General features: G+C 53.1%; 2 protein-coding genes across 7 annotated transcripts in view; one reads left to right on the top strand and one right to left on the bottom strand.

Annotated features, from left to right (window-relative positions):
* The window catches only part of PTPRA (protein tyrosine phosphatase receptor type A), a 126,007-nt gene extending 117,421 nt beyond the window's left edge, over window positions 1-8,586 (bottom strand). The window contains exon 1 of one of the 2 annotated variants that reach the window (XM_074587231.1): window positions 8,269-8,586. The gene's annotated coding sequence lies outside the window, so the exon portion shown is untranslated. The remainder of the gene's footprint in view (window positions 1-8,268) is intronic. The other variant, XM_074587232.1, reaches the window with a different exon arrangement.
* Window positions 8,587-8,810: 224 nt separating this feature from the next.
* MAVS (mitochondrial antiviral signaling protein) lies at window positions 8,811-16,731 on the top strand. 5 transcript variants are annotated; one of them, XM_074587233.1, is made up of 7 exons: window positions 8,811-8,948; window positions 9,547-9,676; window positions 9,799-9,973; window positions 10,366-10,598; window positions 11,018-11,606; window positions 12,366-12,520; window positions 13,031-16,731. In XM_074587233.1, the coding sequence occupies exons 2-7, from the start codon at window positions 9,560-9,562 to the stop codon at window positions 13,715-13,717; spliced, it is 1,956 nt and encodes a 651-aa protein (XP_074443334.1). In that variant the 5' UTR covers window positions 8,811-8,948; window positions 9,547-9,559; the 3' UTR covers window positions 13,718-16,731. The 5 variants fall into 5 exon arrangements, with proteins under 5 accessions (XP_074443334.1, XP_074443335.1, XP_074443337.1 ...); XM_074587234.1 differs by having other exon boundaries at window positions 8,876-8,938; XM_074587236.1 differs by having other exon boundaries at window positions 8,945-9,025.
* The last annotated feature ends 1,390 nt before the right edge of the window (window positions 16,732-18,121 follow it).

Below are 18,121 nucleotides of genomic sequence, written 5' to 3' on the forward strand. Positions count from 1 at the left end.
CAGAGAGCAGAGATTCATCTTAACCCTTCCAAAGCTGCCTCTGAATGCCAACTAGCCCATGCCTCAGTTTCCCTTTGTAACAATACCTCTTTTGTGCATTTTATTCGTTTGGATGTTGGATTCCAGGAGGCCAGACCCGCCTGCTCAGCACAGTGAGAGCTGAAGTACAGCCCCAGACCAGGCATTGCTGCCACGCAGATTAATGTTTGGGTCACAGATTTTACCTCCAAGTACCTACTGGAGTAAAAAAACCAAAATAACTCGTACACAACCACTGCAAGTCAAGCCAGGTATAGAAAAGATGATAGATGAGTTGGCTGAATATTTTTTCTTAAAGGCAGTGCTACGTAAGAGATTCTCTCATAGCCCCACGGGAAATGTCTGTAGCCTGCTTTAGATGAGCTCGCCAACCCGTGCAGACTTTCAGATCCCAGCGGAGGACTGAAATGCAAATCCACCCATTATGCAGCAACCTGCATACACTAAATTTCTCAAAGGGTTAAAATGATGGCAAAAATGAGGGCTCAACAAATTAAGCTGCTGGAGACCACTGCCCAGTAGAAAGATTTTGAAGGTCTGAGTGAAGCAGAACCAAAAAGTAGTAAAAATTTTTTCACAAAACTGCAAAGTAAAAGCATGCTAGCCATGAAAACGGTCTTCTCATGTCTTTTCCATATAGTCCTAGATATCCTTATAAAATAATTTAACCTCTCTAATCCCAGCCATGGTCTTCCAGCTAGCCGAGTATATAAAAAACAAGCTGCTGACATTGAGTCGACCAAAGATCCTGCCTGGCGTTCCCACCCTGCCACCAGAATGAGAATGCAAATTCTACACAGCGACTGGGATTAAAAACATCACTCTGTCTGTAGCCAAATAGATTTAAAGTCTCCTCAGGAGAAAATCTTGAGGATTATCCATGCTTTCCAATTTATTATTCATTTCTAACTCATCTCTGTTCATCTCTAATTCATCATTCCAGCATAGCATGGATGGCCTTAGTGCCTTCTAGGAGACAGACATGGAGCTGCAGCATTTGGGCTGCCACAGACTGACTAAAGCACTGCCCTTCTGATCTAGCAATGCAGAGGGACGAGGGAAGACTAAGCCTATACTTCCACTTGGAGACTAACTAAATATGTACCTGCAGAGCTGAGAGTGGGCGTAAAGTTACACTTTGGAGCCTTTGTACTCCAGAGTGGCCAGTTCGCAAGAAAGTGAAATGCAGAGGCTCTGAGGTATACCACGTGATAAGCAACACTGGCAAACACGTGCGAATATATTTATTTTCAGGCTTCTCAAACATATCCATAAGAGCTTCACTTCTGGAACAAAAGTGAGATGATTATCTACTGGCATGATAAAAACATTATTCAAATTTTAAAGCAGCAGGGAAGTTTTGCATGCTGTCCTGCCACACGCTATCATGAGAAAAATTTATGGTACCTCAAAACCTTTAGGTTGAGAGCCAGGATATCCCTGTGCTGTGCGCATGGTGCCTGGAACAAGAGGCTGCCCTTTCCCAGAGCGCTGCTGGAATCTTTATAAACCACTAAAATGTTTTGTTTTGTTTTTTAAAAAAAAGCCAATCCTGTTCTTCATATTTCTCCTCTTACTCAGCCAGATTTACTTACTTAGGTTTCCGCCTTTTAGCAGCTTCTAACAGTATCATGAGTGTATTGTCTGTCCCTTCTGCCCCCTGGGTTTAGCTGAGTCTCTCAGGTCACCTTGCCACCAGCAGCCAGATGCAAGTTGCCTTCCTGGCTTTTCTTCCACTAACCTATTTCACCGTCTAGGCGGGCCGCTTCTTCCTCCATCTCCATTTCTCCTCATGTCCCCGGTGAGGGACTGGATCTGTGTGGTGCATAACAGTGTCTTTTGTGGATGGAGTAAGCACAGCTATGGCCAGTATCTTCCTACATTAAGTGGACTGGCATCTAGGTGAATGCAGGTTCTTCCTTTCATTTTTTTTTTTTTTTAAATAAAGATGAGTAAACAGAAAACCTTCCCCACGTTTGTCAAGACCTCTCTTGAGATCGCATCACCAGTTATCACTTCAGTGCTCACTGAAAGCTCACAAAGGCAAAACTTCCATTTCAAAGAGTGCAGTAAGAGATGCCCAACTGGGTGCAAGCTGGTTGCAACGCACATTGAGGCCAGGAACAGATTTCCTGGCTGCAGAACGCTCTCTGACATGTACTATGACGTAATTTACTAACACAGATTAGTAATATCAGCCCTCAGCCAGCTGCAGTTTGTGACTGAAGTGTTTGAAATCCCCAGAGTATGCATGGAAACACCAACTCTGAAAACGCAGGGTCACAAGCAAAGGATAGACTCACACAATCCCAGGGATTACAGGGGGATCTGCTTCTTGGTGTGCAAGTACCGTAAGGTTCACCACTATGGCTAAACAACTTAGTTGTAGCTATTATCAGTACTCCCCAGAGCAGCGACCCTCCAGAGAAGCCCCAAAAGCTGCCTAGTCCATCCCATTTTCACACCACTTCTGATCACTGCTCTTCCTACCACCTGGTCAACCAAAGTTAAAGATGAGCCTCTGTGAGCGCACCAGACCATACGCTATAAATAACAGACACAAAAGACAACACACTGGATGCACAGAAGACAAGCGAGGATAGTTGGGTACCAGTTTTGGGGAAACCATCGACAAGTTGCCTTCTGGTCAGAGGATCCCCGCCTCCTTGGAGGAGAGCATCTGAGCAGAGATACAGAGAGACATCCTACCTTCAGCAGTTAAACCAAAAATGTCTGCTGCTCTCTGCAGCCCTGGAGCAAAGTCACCGCCAACAGGGTGGAGACCAAAGTGAGCTAAACCCCTGGGTTTTAGATCATCAGAACAATCGTAACTTGGAGAGGTTATTTCGAAACATCAGGCATGATATGGGAAGACAGTCATCCCAAGGGGCGGGGGGGGGCGACTCAACCACAGAGCAATCCAGTGTTGATTGATTCACTGCTCATACCTGAATCAAGGTTTCCTGTCACCTATTACTTAAGTTGGATACACAAAACATACAAGCTCGAACATGCTGAACTCTGTTTTTAAGATTGGTATGCTGCCGCAGCACCTCTGCAATAAGCCTGTTACATGCTTTTATCAATCTATCTTGGAGCGTCAAACAGCATTCCGGACCCCCAAGTTATGAATGCAGGTCTTAAAATCCCCCATCTAACCCTGCAGGCAGGTACCATCCATCAGCCAAGGTTTCTGGCAGTCAGGTGTCCAGACACTGGGAAGCCTGTCTCACTCGCAGCATGTCTCCTGCCAGCTGGGATTTCCAGGCTAGACATCCCCCATTTCCACTGCCTCCAGGGCTCAGCCAGAAGAGACGTTCATGCAGCACTCTGTAAAATGAGGACACAGCCTCGGTGCTCACCACCCCCGCCAGCAGAAATGATGAACCTACCAGCGCCAAGGAAGGTGGCTGCAAGACAGGTAGGGGAGATCCTGGCTGCAGTATCTTCGCACCGTAATTCATCTCATGCTTCCCAGGTAAACGCTGGGGAAGCCAGGAAGGATGCCTGCACCTCCCCTTCTTCAAACACGCAGGCATCTGGGGGAGGGAAGGAATTTGGCTGGCTTCCCTTCACTACGCAAAGGAAGGGAGAACAGGGATGTCTTCCCGGAAGTAACAGAAAATAGCTGTGGCTTAAGTTAGACTGTGGGGCAGGATGTGGAAGCCCTCATTATCGCAATAAAAAGGTCTCAAGTACTTGGCCAGGGCGCCAGGAATACACCAACACACCGGACCTGCTCAGAAGAAGCTTTTTACATCAGCGCAGTGGGAACATTTTTGTTTATTTGTTCCTCGGTGTTCCTCAGTGTTAGCCAAGAAGGAAGGAGGTGGTGGTCTGTTCCCCCTCACCACAGATGTCCTCAGCTCCCTGCAACAGCAGAAGACTTAAAATTGGTGACACCTACATCTCCTGCTCCCTCCTACCAACATGGGATGTTTCGCCTCACATACAGGTTTTAATTTTGCTTTAGAGGAGGGATGGCATGGCACAACCTGACTCACGCAGGAGAGGCAGAGGTTAGCATAAGAGCATCTTGTCTACTCTTCTGAAGTCGGAGAACTCTTGTTCTCCATCCCAGGACCAAATTAGTACTAATTATTCCATGCAAAACAGAGTTGCTTCAACAGGAATGAATTAGGACAACAAATTATTCTGGAATAAAGAGGACTCACTGCTGCCTAAGCAAGCAATCTCTTTGCACATCGAATAAAAGAGGTGCTCTCCCACAGGTGTTTGGGGAAAAAAGCAGTCTCCACTCCATTTTTTTAAAAGATTACTAACCCCCACACCTGTTACAGTAGCCATCAGGATTTCCTACATGACCAACATGCCAAAACCCAACCCACACTCCGTTGTTTTGACTTCCACCATCAAAACTGCAGACACCATAAACACAGCAGTACCATAAGTATATCCACAGCAAAAGCGTGTTTGATGGCCACGGATGATGCTTTCAGTTACGCGAGTTTTGACTCAGGGCAGGGAGGGAAGGGGGACACAGGCATGCACCCTAATGCAGGGTTTCCCAAGACAAAGAGACAACCCTCAAATTTAGTCAAACCCTGGTAGTCCTACCAGAGTCACAGTGAGACCTCCACCTCCCACGTCTGCTTCCGAACCCCAAACCAGCTCAACACCGACCTGCAGGACACGCAGGCCTCCATCAACTGCAGTTGTACAGCGCATGTGCGAGCAGCGAGTGTACAAGGCGGTGAGCTTGAGGACCATGGGTGGGGTGGACATCAAGGTTTGGAACAAGCAAGTGCCCCATGAGTGCCTGTGCTGTTGGTGCACAGTGCCTGGAGGCTAGATTTAGTCCCACTGGACACGCGGCAGTGGAGATTGATCATTTCTGTGCCCTGAAGTTTCCCCCACCATCACCTCCTTCCCGCACAAACACAGTGGCACCCAACCCCAACGGGCGGACCATACCTTGCTGTACTACAAAACACCTTACGCTGCAAAAAACTCCACATGGGTCAACGTGGGGCAGACATGGAAAGCAGCACAGCCATCACAAGGGTTTCCAGGACCACGCTAGAAGCACACATGAAATTCAAGGTCTCCTGAAGACATTAGCCAGAGAAAAGCAGGAATGAGCCAGCTCCGGACTCGTGGCTGGGCAGGTGAATGTGACAGTGCCCATGTAGCCCAAGACACATTTCCCACGAGCTTTGGCTACACACCTAAGTTTCAAGCACTAACAGGTACTACAGCTTACAGGAAAGCCATGTGAGTTGTATCAGAGAAAAACGGTTTCCAAAATTTTTTGTGACTTCAATGAGAAGAAAGCACTCATGAGGAAAGCCACTTACAAACACTAGGAAGACAGCAGGAAGAACAGGATCAGGCCAGCCTCTATCAATATCCAGGACCAGCTGCTCCCAATGAAGATGCAAGAAATCATTCTGGACAGTTCAGGAATCACTTGCTTATTGGTAAATCTCTTCCTAAGCCCTTCAGATAGTGATTAAGGACAATGGTTCATACCCCATATATTAAATATTAATCCTTCCTAATGTGACTGCCGACATTCCGGTTATCTGATTCGGATAACCGCATACCCCCAACAGCCCAATCCTTTTCCACCCCAAACCACATAAACATGATGTACAAAACCCAGCAGTATTTTGCAATCCATCTAAAGAGCAGGCGACACTCTCCTCAGCCTCCAAGCCTGGAAGAAAAACAGCTGGATCTCACCAAAAGCAGGAGGGAAAGAGTTAAGAGCAGGGAGGTGAATCAGCCCACTGCTATAAATGCGGACATTTCCTACCTCTTTGCTCTAGTGTTTCTTCCGGTCCGTGGGCTTCAGAGATGCTTACGGACCTGGTCACATTCAAATGATTTCCACCGCAACAGGAAAGCCCGGGGATTTGTTTTATTTCAAGAGGAAAACGCAATTTGTGAATGAGACCAGAAAGCAGACATAAGGTCTGACCTCCTTCCTATATAACACCAAGAATAAAGTACCAGTCAGCAGCTTGTGCATCTGCTGCACTGCTCCTGACCCTATGCAAGCACACGGGCGCTCTGTTCTACCCAAAATAACCCACCCCATGCTCCCCAGTGTTCTGAGGCATCACGCAGACCATGACCGTGCAGCTGTGGCTCAGCACTGCCTTACCCAAAGCAGTTACGGCAGACCTGCAGGCCGAGCACGGCTGAGGACACAATCTGCTCCCTTCCCACTGGATTGGGATCTGCCATCCTGCTGCGAACATAGAGGTTTTGAGGAGAACAGATGTAGGTCACCGGCGGGAGGAGACGGGGAGAGAGGGAATTCAAACTACTCTTCCACAAGGATGTTGATGTTGGACTTGGACCAATATCATGGATCCGCACAAAGCATCAGTTATTTGAGAGTGACATTTCAGAAAAGCAGAGCTATGTATCCTATTAGCTTGAAAACAATACAGCCGCACCAATGCCAGGATAGCAATGCCGCTGGAAACGGGAAACATCTATTTTCAGCACCTCCCAGTATCCCCCCACTGCTTTAACAAACTGTTTTTATAAAGATCAGGCAAATGCCACAGAGCTTCACACAGATACACCCCAAAAAGCTCTCCAAAAGGGATGGAGAGGAACGTGTGGAGGAGGAACATGGCAGGGCTCATTTTCTGCCCAGAACAGACAACAAACCTCTCTCGCCCAGCACCGCCAGGTCCCAGCGAAGCTGCAGTCCATGCCCCCTCAAAACATCCTGGGTCTTCACCTTGGTCACAGCAGAAGTTATTGGGGGAACTGGTAGCACAGTGACCATCCCCAGGGTTCCATTCCTCATCATTGAGCTAGTTTCCCAGCCTCACCGTGGGAATAACGGCATGAGTTTGCATCTGATTCTTGACACAGAGAGACATAAATCCTCCATGCAAACCTGGCAGTTCCCTGCATCAGCTGCGGCCACCCTGTGCATCTCCTTCCCTGCCACTGGCAGCTGCAGCAACAGGAATTAAAATAAAGAAGGATGAAAAACTCCTGCAGTGGCTGCGGATTTATTTGCCCGCACTCCGTTCATTTCTAGAAGTCCTTGTACAGGAGAGGAAAAATCCCTAAGCGATTTCAAAGCATCCTGCACGATCGCAGCAAGCTCCCCCCAGCCACAGACAGGCAGAGAAGGGATGACTAATTTTTTTAGCGTAATACACCACAGAGAGTGTCCTGCGAACAAGCAAGTAAATTCCTGAGGCTCTCAGCAAGGACCCCGCCGCTCCTTGCGAAACTTCCCAGCTGGAACCTCACAGCCGAAAAGCCAGAAAACATCATTTTTCCCTCCTCCAACAAACAGGGGCTGGGATTCCTTTCACGACAGTATTTGGGTTTTAATGTCAGTCCATATTTAGCAAGAGGAAAAAAAGCCTCCCTTCCTTCCTGTCACATTTTCCACCCTTGATGACATCCAAGATCAGAAATAAGCAAGTGCTGGCCGAGGAGGGAGGATGCATCTACTCAAGCATGAGAGAGCCCGGAGCGTGGCAGCCCGTACATTCCCATTTGGGATGTGCCAGGAGACACCAGCAAGGAGGGGACACAGCCCTCGGACCTGGTGGCGAGGAGAGTTGTCCCCTCCAACGCTCCAGCTTGGAGCATCTCCCCGAGGGATGGCACAGGGCAGGAGCCAGGCCAGCAGCCTACAGGGCTGGCTGGCATACCACTCCCAAAAAGAAGCGTTATGTCCCCAGCACAGGCCAAGAGCTGTGGAGGAGGCCGTGGGTCAGGCCCAGGACGGCTGGTGGGTGGCTCACTCATGGGGGGCCCAGTGCCGGACCCCCGTCGTCCTGCGTGATGGTGTCCACGGAGCCTGGCCATCATGCGGCAGGGCGAGGCGAGCCGTGGTGGGGAGGAGGCGGCTGGCGATCGCAGGGTCAGACTGTGGCCCAGCGGCGTGCCCTGGCTGCAGGGTGTCAGAGGGGGGTCCCATTCCCAGTTCGGACCCCCTTGTCCGCCCCCACGGCAGCAGGGCAGGAGGGGGCTGCAGACCCACGTGCGGAAGTTCACGCGCCCCAACCCACGATTCACTTTTAGTTTTTACTATTAAAAAATAAAACCCACGGCGGGGGTTGGGGGTGGGGAGGGCGAGGTGGGACTCCAGGCCAGGCCCAGCCGAGCCCCACGCAGAGGCCGCGGACACGCGTGGGTGCCGCCCGGAGAGGCCCCGCCCGGCGACCCCCGCGTCACCATAACAACCCCGGGCCCGTCCCCCCCCGTCGGGCGGTCGCTCACCTGCAGGACGGCGGGCGGCGCCGGGCCGGGCCCGCTCCTTCTCCCTCGCTGGCTCTCGCCGCCGCCCAACGGCTCCGGTGCGACGCCGCGGCGGCCGGCCGCGACCATGGACGCCGCGCCGGGGGAGGGCGCGGGGGTCGGGGGCGGAGGGGGGGAGGGAAAAAAAGGAGGGGAAGGGGAAGGGGAGGGGGGGGAAGGCGCCGCCGCCGCCCCTCAGCGCCCCGCCGCGGGGCTGCCGGCCCTCAGCGGCGCCCCGGCAGCCGCCCGCCCGCTCCTGCCGCCGTTGCCGCCATGGTGCGGCTCCATGCAGGGCGCGCTGCGCTGACAGGGCCGGGGCGGGGCCAGGGGGGCGGGGCGAGGGGCGGGGCCGTGCGGACACAGCAGGATCCCTCCGCCAGGTGCCCGGGGGGGAGAGGTTGCCGTTACGGTGCTGCCATCTGCCGGTGCTGGGAAGGCGGCCCCGTCCCGCGGGCGGAACGGGAAAGGGGGACCCTCCGCCCCCCCTTTCCCGTCCCGCCGCCATGGGGTCCAGCCCCGGGGAGGAGAAAGCGGGCACTCCCCCCGCCCCGCTCCTCACGCCGCCTGTCCATCAACGCGACGGGCGTGCGCGGCGGCCAATCAGCGGAGGGGTGGGGCGTGCTCAGCGAGCTCCCTGGGGCGTGAGGCCGAGGTGGGCGCAGGTAGGGGGGTCCTGCCGCGGGGGGATGGAGGGCGGCCGGTTGGTGGCGGAGCCGAGCGGGGACCTCTGTGTGTGTGTGTGTGTGTGTGTGTGTGATTTTTAAGTTTATTTTCAAGCAAATAAACTTATTCCACCCCACCCCACCCCCCCCCCCGGGAGCGGAAAGGCCGAGCTGCGGGGCAGGGTGGAGAGAGCGCGCAGCGTCCCGCCGCGGCCGGCCCTTCCCCGGCCGCCATTTCCCCGCGGGAAGGCGCGTTATTGCTTCTCCTCCGCCGTCCTCGCCCCGCGGGGGGAGGCCGCCTCGCCCGCGGCCTGGAGCAGGATCCCGGCCTAGGCCCGGTTCGCCTGGCGCGGCTGGGCTGGGATCCACCCGAATGAGTAGTGGCTGGGGAGCCGCCGGAGGGGCTGGGTTTGTGAGGGCAGAGTCGAGAGTCGAACTTTAACCCGAGTGATTTTTCCTTGTGTGTTTTCCGCCTAGGATTTCCCCCTGTGCCGATTCCTCCAGGTTCCTATGGAAAAGCCCAATCCAGGGGCCTGTCGAGAAGCCGAGCGTGGCCAGCGGCCCTCTGCTCACGTTGTCTTTCTGTGTCTCACGGCAGGTGCTGAGCCAGGATGGGTTTTGCCGAAGACAAAGTGTACGACTACATTTTGAAAAACCTCAAGAATTTCAGGCACATCCGTGTGGCGTCGCTGGCCGATTCCCTGAGCTGCCTGACCGATGCTGACAGGGTAATTCCCTGCTTTTCTGAGTCCTGACAGGCTCCTTCCCCAATGTATAGTGCAGGCAAAATATATAACTGCTTTAGCTCTAAGCCAGACCCTCCCTTAGGTCCGCTGTGTGTTTCATTTAGGATGAGCTTCACGCCCGGGAGGAAATGCGGGGGAGCCAGGCGACCGTCTATAAGTTTTACCAGCACCTGAAATGCCGGCAGGGCTGGGTGCTGGATCTCATCGACGCGCTGCGCCAGAACAATGCAGGGCACCTGGCTGATGAGCTGCAGCGCATATATGAATCCTGGCAAGCCTGTAAGTAGCCTGGTCATCCCTGGCTGCTGCCCCGGGGGTCTGGTGGAGATGAGGATCTGAGCCACGTCTCCTGACGTGCACCAAGCAGCTGGCCTCTCTCCCTGCCCTGGCTTCCTAGGGGCCTGGGGGTGTCTGTGACCGTCCCCAAGGATGTCCCTCTCTGTGGTGACATGCCTGAGGATGGCAGGGTCCCTGTTTGAAGGTGCTTGGGTTGGCAGTGGGCTGGGTTTCTTGCCTGAGGGGAAACGGAAAGGTGAATTAAGGGGTGCTGCAGACTTGGCTGATGTGGGAACAGAGCACATGAGGGGTTGCCTTGGCTCCATGCTCATCCTCTGCCTCGTTTTGGCTTTTCCCTTGACCTCCCCACTCACAAACAGCCTTGGCCCCTCCAGGTCCCCCGGCTCCTGCTGCTTCCTCCCTCCCTCCAGCAGCCAATGTTGGCCATCCTGCCATCTCCTCCATCGGTGCCCAGACGCTGTCCCCAGGACCAAAACCTGCTCCAGGAGCCCTGCTGGCTGAGCAGCCACGCCAAGACCTGCCTGCCAGCAGCCGTCCACCTCTCCTGCCCAGTGATGCCACCACTGCGAGCACAGACCTGGATGCCAGGGCCCCGGTGCAGGAATCGGTAAGCAGGGCACGCGTCAGACAGGGACACAAAGGTCGCTTTTAGACTAGAGTGTTGGTGCAGTAGGGTGTGGGGAGCCCGTGGTAGGGCCAGGCTCATTCAGGGACAGTGCAGGCAGCCTCTCGCTGCTGATCTCTGCTGCATGCTTGCTGCATCTGGTAACTTATAGCCTATATAAGTGCTCCCCTCTCCTGCTTCCCCTCTATGGGTGGGAGTGCAGGGTCCACTCTGTTAGTCCAGGCTCCCCTCCACCGCCCCTGACCCCATGCAGACCTCCTGTGAGCCCTGTCATGGGTGCCAAGGAGAGACCCCCTTCATCACCAGGCTTATGTGGGTCACTGGGTCAGAGTTTGGGGCCTTGGTGGTCCCTGATTCCTTCATCGTGGCACAGAAATTTAACACAGCTCGTTTCCTTCCAGCTCCCTAAAAACCTCCTGGAACAAGAAAGTCCCCGACCACCTCCACCTGGGAGCATAGTCCATGATGGAGTGAGTGATGGGCACAGTGGAGAGGGGCATCTCCCACACCCCACTAAGGCCACACAGGTGTCAGCAGGGACCCCTGTGGCAGCCAGCGTGGCTGTGCCATCGGCTGTCACCCCTGAGTGGGGCCAGGACTGGCTGAGCCGCCAGCAGCACCCAGTGTGTGTGGACAACGGGTGTTTTGGGAATGCCAACCACCTGCAACGTGGTGCACCACGCTTGGGTCTGGGAAGGTCTCTTCTGCCAAGGGACACAGGTGTTGCTTGCAGCCCTGAGCAGCCCAGGAATGAGCCCGAAGAGGATGTCTACATCTCCACTGTGTCACCCCCAAGGCTGGAAGAGACCGCTCGCAGCACAGGGCAGCAGCCCCCAAACTCACTGTCAAAAAAACCAGCTGTGCCCAGCTCTGAGCATAGCGAGACCCCGGGCAGCTTCGTGGATGTGCGCAGCCCCCTCCTCATACAGCAGCAGTTTGATGCGGAGCAGAAGCAGGTCATGATGCTGCAAGAGCATAGAGGAGATGAAGGTGGGTTTCCTTCCCAGCAGTTCTATGTAGCCACTGTGCTGATGGGGAGCAGGGTTGAAGGTGCTGCTCGTTGCTCATCCTGCTTGACAGGGAGGATGGAGAGTGGCAGAGAAGGTGCAGGTGTGGGGTAGGGCCCCGCTGGGAGGCCATGCAGACCCTCCCAAAGAACAGTGGTAGCTGTGGCTCTTGGTAGAGGACAGCCCAAGGTTTTGTCTGCCTTTGGGGCTCATGAGCACTCATGGAGGTGCAGAGAACAGCTCTCTGTGCCCTCCTTTTCCATCTCCTGGGCCGCAGTGACCTCCTCCAGGAAGGGAGAGAGCTTGGGTTGTGCAGAAATCCAACCTTGCTGCTTGTGTTCCCCTGGTTTTCCCTCTAGTTGCTGTTGCTCGCTGTATTTTGGCACAACATCCTGACCAGGGCTTGGCAGAGGCACTTGCTTCATTTCTAATGTAGAACACCCCGATTGAATGTCTCTGCACCCCCATTTTAGTAGCCTGGGGCCACCTCACTCTCAAAGGGAGGAACAGATTGGGGGTGCTGGCTTCCTGGTGCTGTCTGGTTTACCTGTACCTATGAGGAGAGCTTTGGTGACACAGCAGAGCCAGGGCCACACGGGTGGCATTCAGCGATGCTGGGTCCTGCTCCCTGTGCAGCCTTCTCAGCTCTGGGAGTATGCTGTTGCAGTGTCCTTGAAGAAGAGCAAAACTCACCTTCTAGGTCTCCAGATTAATGTAATACATTTTGTTTTGTCCCCAACAGATACTTGGATGGAAACAACCACCCCAGTTGCTACCCCTGCACCCAGAGATGTTTCCCCATCCTGCGACACCTCCCTGAAGCCTCCTGTACAAGAGAGAAACCAGCCCATGGAGGAGACAGCCAGCAGCACCCCCTCCATGCTGACAAAGGAGAAAGTAGGTGACCTTTCCTGTTACCACTTGCATTTCATTCAGGTCCTTGCGAGCTCCCCCTGGCAGGAGATTTTCTGCTGCAGTGTAAGATTTTGAGCTGGTGGCGAGTTTATTCAGGGCTTTTTTTCTCCACTGTGTTCATGTCCCTATCCGGACGCTATAGTTTGCAGCATGGGACAAGGGAGCCGAGATTTGTCAGACTTTGACTCCTTATTTCCCCTCCTTGACTTGTCAGTCAGTCTCCTGGCTTCCAGGTGCCTCTTTCCCCCCTTCTCGTCACTGCTTTTCTCCCATTCCTTCCCAAATCCCCCGTATCTCCCCAAATCCCAAAGGCTCCCCAGAGCCCCAACAACTCCCTACTCCTCGTAGTTACCTGTGACCCAACGTTGCTGTTAGTGGCTGGAGATGCAGTGGTTGAGTGACGAAGTGGGCTTGTTGCATGACACGGGTGCCTGAGACCAGGCCAGATAGGTGTTCCCTGTGGCATCCAGCCCCTCTCCTTGTTTCCCAAAGGTCCTCCTGGCCTCGGTGGACCCTCTCCAGACTGTTGCAGGAAGCTTTGAAGGCACGTCTGGGAGGATGGCACCCCAGGTGAGCTCTGCCACGAGCATCTGGGCATCTTGCAACAACATGGAGAGGGACGTGGAGCTCAGCAAGCCGGGTGTCCTCCTCTCCATGGATGGGGGGAGACCAGGGGCGACTGGCAGATGCCCGAGCTCTTGTGGGCCCAGTGGCCCCTATTCTGGAGCATCTGATAGCCTCACCTTCAGCAGTGACCCGATCATGATAAGCACAGATAGCTCGAGCTCAGGAGAAACGCTCTCCAGAGTCCCCTTGGGATGCCCGGCTCCAGCGGCTCATGAAGTCCCCAGGGGAGAGGAGGCAGCTGGAGCAAGCAGAGACTCCTATCCACCTCTGAGCTCGGACAGCACCTCCCTGGGCACTCAGGAGGTCCACGTGGATCATGACCCCAGCATCCAGCTTGGGGCAGGCAGCGACCTCCAAGATGGAGCCGGTCCCCTTGGAAACTGTCCGGCACATGTCTCAAACGGAGGCCGTAGCACTGCGACCAGCTCATCTCAGGCCAGAGTCCCCCCAGGGGACAGCAATGGACCGTCCCTGCCATACACGGTTACAGCTGTGGGTATCGCTGTGATTTCAGCTGTGGCATTTCTGGTGTACGCTCGATTGCAGAAATAGCGCTGGAGTGAGTGGATGGGATGCCATGACTGTCACTCAGCCTGTGTGATTCCTCTTTGTAGTAGGAATTTGGCCAATGCATTTGAAGCCTGAAGAGGAGCAGCAGCAGGGGGGCAGTAGAGGTGTTGTTAAATCTCTTTCTGGAAGTTTTGCTGGAAGGGGCCTTGGTTGCATGATGCTGTTGGGTTTAGGTCTGTTCCCCCCACCCCGTTTCCCAAGCATCTTCTTGCCTGTAGCCTTCTCCTTTTACGCCTATAGAGAGGCTCTCGCTCAGGGAGTGATCCCTTGAGTCAAAAAAGAAAGTTCTTATGGCGATTCTCCATGTCTTCCTTGTTTGGTCCTAGGGAAACATGTCCTGGTTGTCCCAAGGGTGACCCTGCCCCGGGTCCCTCCAGGCAGTGCAGCAAGGAGAGGTTTTACAGATGTTCTGTTAAAGTGGAGCTGATCTTGTTCGCTCTGTTCATCTCGGCTTGAAAATGTGTCCAAGGGTGCGTGCAGCAGCCTTCACCAGGTGCCTTATATTTGCCTTACTTGGTGTCTCCAGCTCTGCTGCTGGGACCTTGGCTCATCTCTGCTGCTCCTTTCCCTTGGTGCTGGGTGCATGGGCAGGACCCCGGTGCAGCAAGTCACTCTGCCTTCTGCTCATTCGTGACGAGAGATGGCCCCATGATGAGAAAACACCAGGCCAGACTCCGTGTAAGCTAGCTCCTTTCCCAGGAGCTGTTGTCCTGCTTCGGTGCTTTGCTTTGGAGCATCATCCCCTGGTCCTGAGGATCGCAGATGGGCTCTGGGATTGATTCATGCAGCACTGACATCCTGGGCATAAAGCTGAGGGTCAGGAAAGAGCCACATCTAACCAGCTTTCTCGAGGATCAGCATCATGTCACCCTGCTCCAAGCAGGGAAAGGGTTTATGCTTTAAGAAGAACATTTCATGCAATGCCAGCATTAAGCAGACTTGGTTCCACACAGGATTGTTGGGTGTCTTTGCTCTTTTAGCTGTATTTTTTGAGCCTGGCTAGGAGGGTGGATATAGTTCTTGCCTTTCCCAACACCTGGTACTGTGGGATAGGAAAATAGGAAGCTTGGGTCTAGCCTACAACACAAATAGGATCAACCCTGTGCACTGCAGGGAGGCCATAACTGGTGGCTGAGATGCTCTGGGTTATCTTGAAGGTCCCATTTAAAATTACAGCCCATAATTTTCCTGCTATCCCCAGAGATCAGCTTGGAGTGCAAGGGGATTGGGCTTGCAAAATTTCTAAAATAAAATCCTCAGACCCAAATAAATATCCCAGCTTCCCCTTGCCCAGGGCAGCTTTCGGGGGCAGAAGCGACCCTGCTCAGTTGCTGCTGGCACACATTTCTAACTCCAGGCAGAGTTTAGTGATGCCCGCTTGTGTTGCTGCACCTGCAGGTTGTTTGCCATCTCTCATGTACTCCCTCCCAAAAGCACAGGGGCACAAAAGTAACAGAACTACTTTTTTTCATAGTTAGAGGGTTATTGTAGCTAGAGGATTTATCTTTTTTTTTTTTTTTTTTTTTAAGCTCTAAAGATGCCAGTGCAGATGTTCGGGTTGTCCTACCCTCTCGTGACCTGCTGTGTGGGCAACAGGGGAGCTGTGACAGGAGGCAGGACTGAGCAAAATGTCTGTCGATCTGGTGGTGGATTTGCATAGCAGAAGGCTCGTGCCACGGGCTGCCACGGTTTGAATCCGGCAAGCCCGCAAGGATGCCGTGGGCATTAAACTGTTGCATTGGCCTGGTGCTGACGGCCAGGCTGCACTCCTAATCCAGGCTGTTGCATCTTCCCTGCTTTACTGTGTCCAGTAACTTATTCCTTCTGGATACCTTCCATTTGGCTAACGGAAATTCCCGAAATACAACCTTCTTGCTGGCAGGGGGGCAGGAGGGAGATGAGCTCCCTGACACCTGGCCGCAAAGTGCAGCCATCATACCTGGAGCTCAGCCTGCGGTGGGAAGGGTCTGTCAACCCTGTAATGGGGCAAACAGCTGTTCCTCCCTCCTACCACTTCCCCTTTGCCCAAAAATGCAAGAAGTGCCTCCCTTAAATGATAAGGACAATAAATATAAGCAATAGTGAGGTGTTGACTTTGATCTGATGGGGCTGCTCTCCAGGTGAACTTGAGATGTTCATCGCTTGCTCAGCGCCCAGTGCATTATCCCTCAGAGGAAGGGACAGTGCTTTTAAATACCCTTGACCTCCTCTGCTGGGAGAGGGAACATGGGGGCTGTCTTCCCCATTTGAAGGCAATGTGGTGACTTGTCCAAAACCTCCCTGCAAGCAGGAAGAAGGACCTGGGATTCCCCTTCAGTGGTCCCCAGTAAGCTGGTATTTTTTCCTCAGCTTTTGTAATTTTGTCAGTGAGGGCTTTGAAGAGACCTGTCACCTCCCTGTGAAAGCTGCAGTTTTCAGCACTAAGAATTGCTCTTTATTTGCAGTGAGTAAAGAAATCTCCCCAAATCCTTTCACCTTGTTAAAAGGCTCGTGAGTATTGTACTGAAATAAAGCAGAATATGTATCTTAAAGCAGCGTACGTGAACCTACATAACCACACTGCAGTATCCATCCCAAAATTCATTAAAAGGGGAGGGGGTGTGTGCCTTCACATGCTTTCTGCGTGATTCGGAGGAAGTCTGTGAGATCCCAAACCAGCAGCATCTGTACCAAGGCCCTCTTCTCTGATGCTTTACTCGCCTGCAAAATTCTTCACGTATTTTCCTACTACTTTTTAGCAATGGCTTGTATGCTTTGCCTTTTCACGTCAAATCACTTTTGTGAAACAGCTCATTTATCACCACTTCAGACTCGAAGAAAGCACACCTTCAGTTTTCTGCTGTGAAGTGCCAGTATTTTCACAGTCGCAATGTAGCACTTTTAAAGCGGGATCAGCAGGTGAACCTGCAGGAGGGAACTGTGTCCCTGCAAATCTTTTAAAAAAAGAAAAAAAAAAAGCCTTTACTAACTGTGTAATAAAATCATTTGCCACTTCACGCTCAACTTGTGATGTTGCTGTGTGTGTTTGTAAGATGAGGGGGACGTATCTCAGCTTTTGAAACCTCTGTGGAGGAAAGAAAGTTTTCATGTAGAAGTTGGCTGGAGAATTAATTCACCTAACGTACCTGCTCAGGGAGTGGGGGCTGCAAAGAAGGATCCGAACAGCCCTCCTCAGCTTTTTTTGGGGGATTGCTCAAGTTCATGCACCTTGGTTTTCCCATTTAAGAAGACAGGTGCTTTTAATTAGAGAAGGCTGTTGGTATAACTTTTGCCATATACAATTTAAGCAACTCTGTCTGTGGGAGCTGGACCGTTTCCCTTGCTGTGGAGATGTGTTTGGATGTCCTGAAGAGCCCTTGCCTGCGTATTGAGGAGTGTCTGCTGGGCTTCCATGCATCTTCCTCAGTCCGCCTCTGGGCAGCCAGTTCCAGTAAGACCCTTCCTTTGATCTTTGGGGTTGCGTATTGGGCATGTTGAGGTGACACCTCCTGTTCCAGTATCCCAGAGACTAGAGGTGACCTCTCAGGGTTTGGGGGTAGGTTCAGACGGTGCTAAGAACCACTGAATCTGCACTCCTCTCTCTGGTGGAAGGGGCAGGTAAAGCCCTCTCTGTTGCTTGTACCAACGTCTGGATCTATGCTGGGGTCTTGAGGGGCAGGAAGTTTATGAAACCGTTGCCAGAGGAAATACTTTGAAGGGCACTACTGGCAGTGACACAGCAAGGCTGACGCCATCAGTCCATATCAGGAAGAGCTGGAAAGGATTTGTGGACAGTTTTCCGTCCAGCACAGTTCCTGGTTTAGAGGATGCCCGCCACAGCAGGTCATAGGAAGCCCAGATGGCAGGTTCAGGATGAAGACAGGAAGTGTGGTTCTCGAGGCAGCGAGAAGGTCTCCTCAGGATGTTGTGGTTGCCAAAGGGGAACTAGACAAGTTCTGGGAGGAGAATTGCACCAAAGGCTTTTAAGTAGAGGTCTGAGCCGCATACTGTTGCAAGCTGTAAGACTCTGTGGGAGAAATAAGGCCATAGGTTCAGCTCTGGTGTGCAGCGGTGGTTGTTCTCCAGGTGCCGCTCCTCATCTGCTGAACAGCTTTGGGCTCCGCCCGATGTGCACAAAAGAGATACCAACATCACCAAAACCACCGCTGTACCTGGCTCCAGCTCACCCGTCACTGGTGAGGGAGCCCTAGGGGTGAGCCAGCCTGTGGTGTGTGCCTTTTGGGGACAGGTAGGAAGCAGCATGATGGAAATAGCCCTTTTCAGTAGCGTTAGTGCCCTCTCCACGCTGCCTCTTACAGAAGAGGCTCCCAAGGGCTCTGCTGTGCGTTCACAGCTGAGACAGCCTGCTAGCTCTCCTCGCTTTCTGCTTTCCCAGCTAGAACTCTT

Source organism: Larus michahellis, chromosome 5, assembly GCF_964199755.1.
Source record: "Larus michahellis chromosome 5, bLarMic1.1, whole genome shotgun sequence".
In the NCBI taxonomy this organism is placed as follows: Eukaryota; Metazoa; Chordata; class Aves; order Charadriiformes; family Laridae; genus Larus; species Larus michahellis.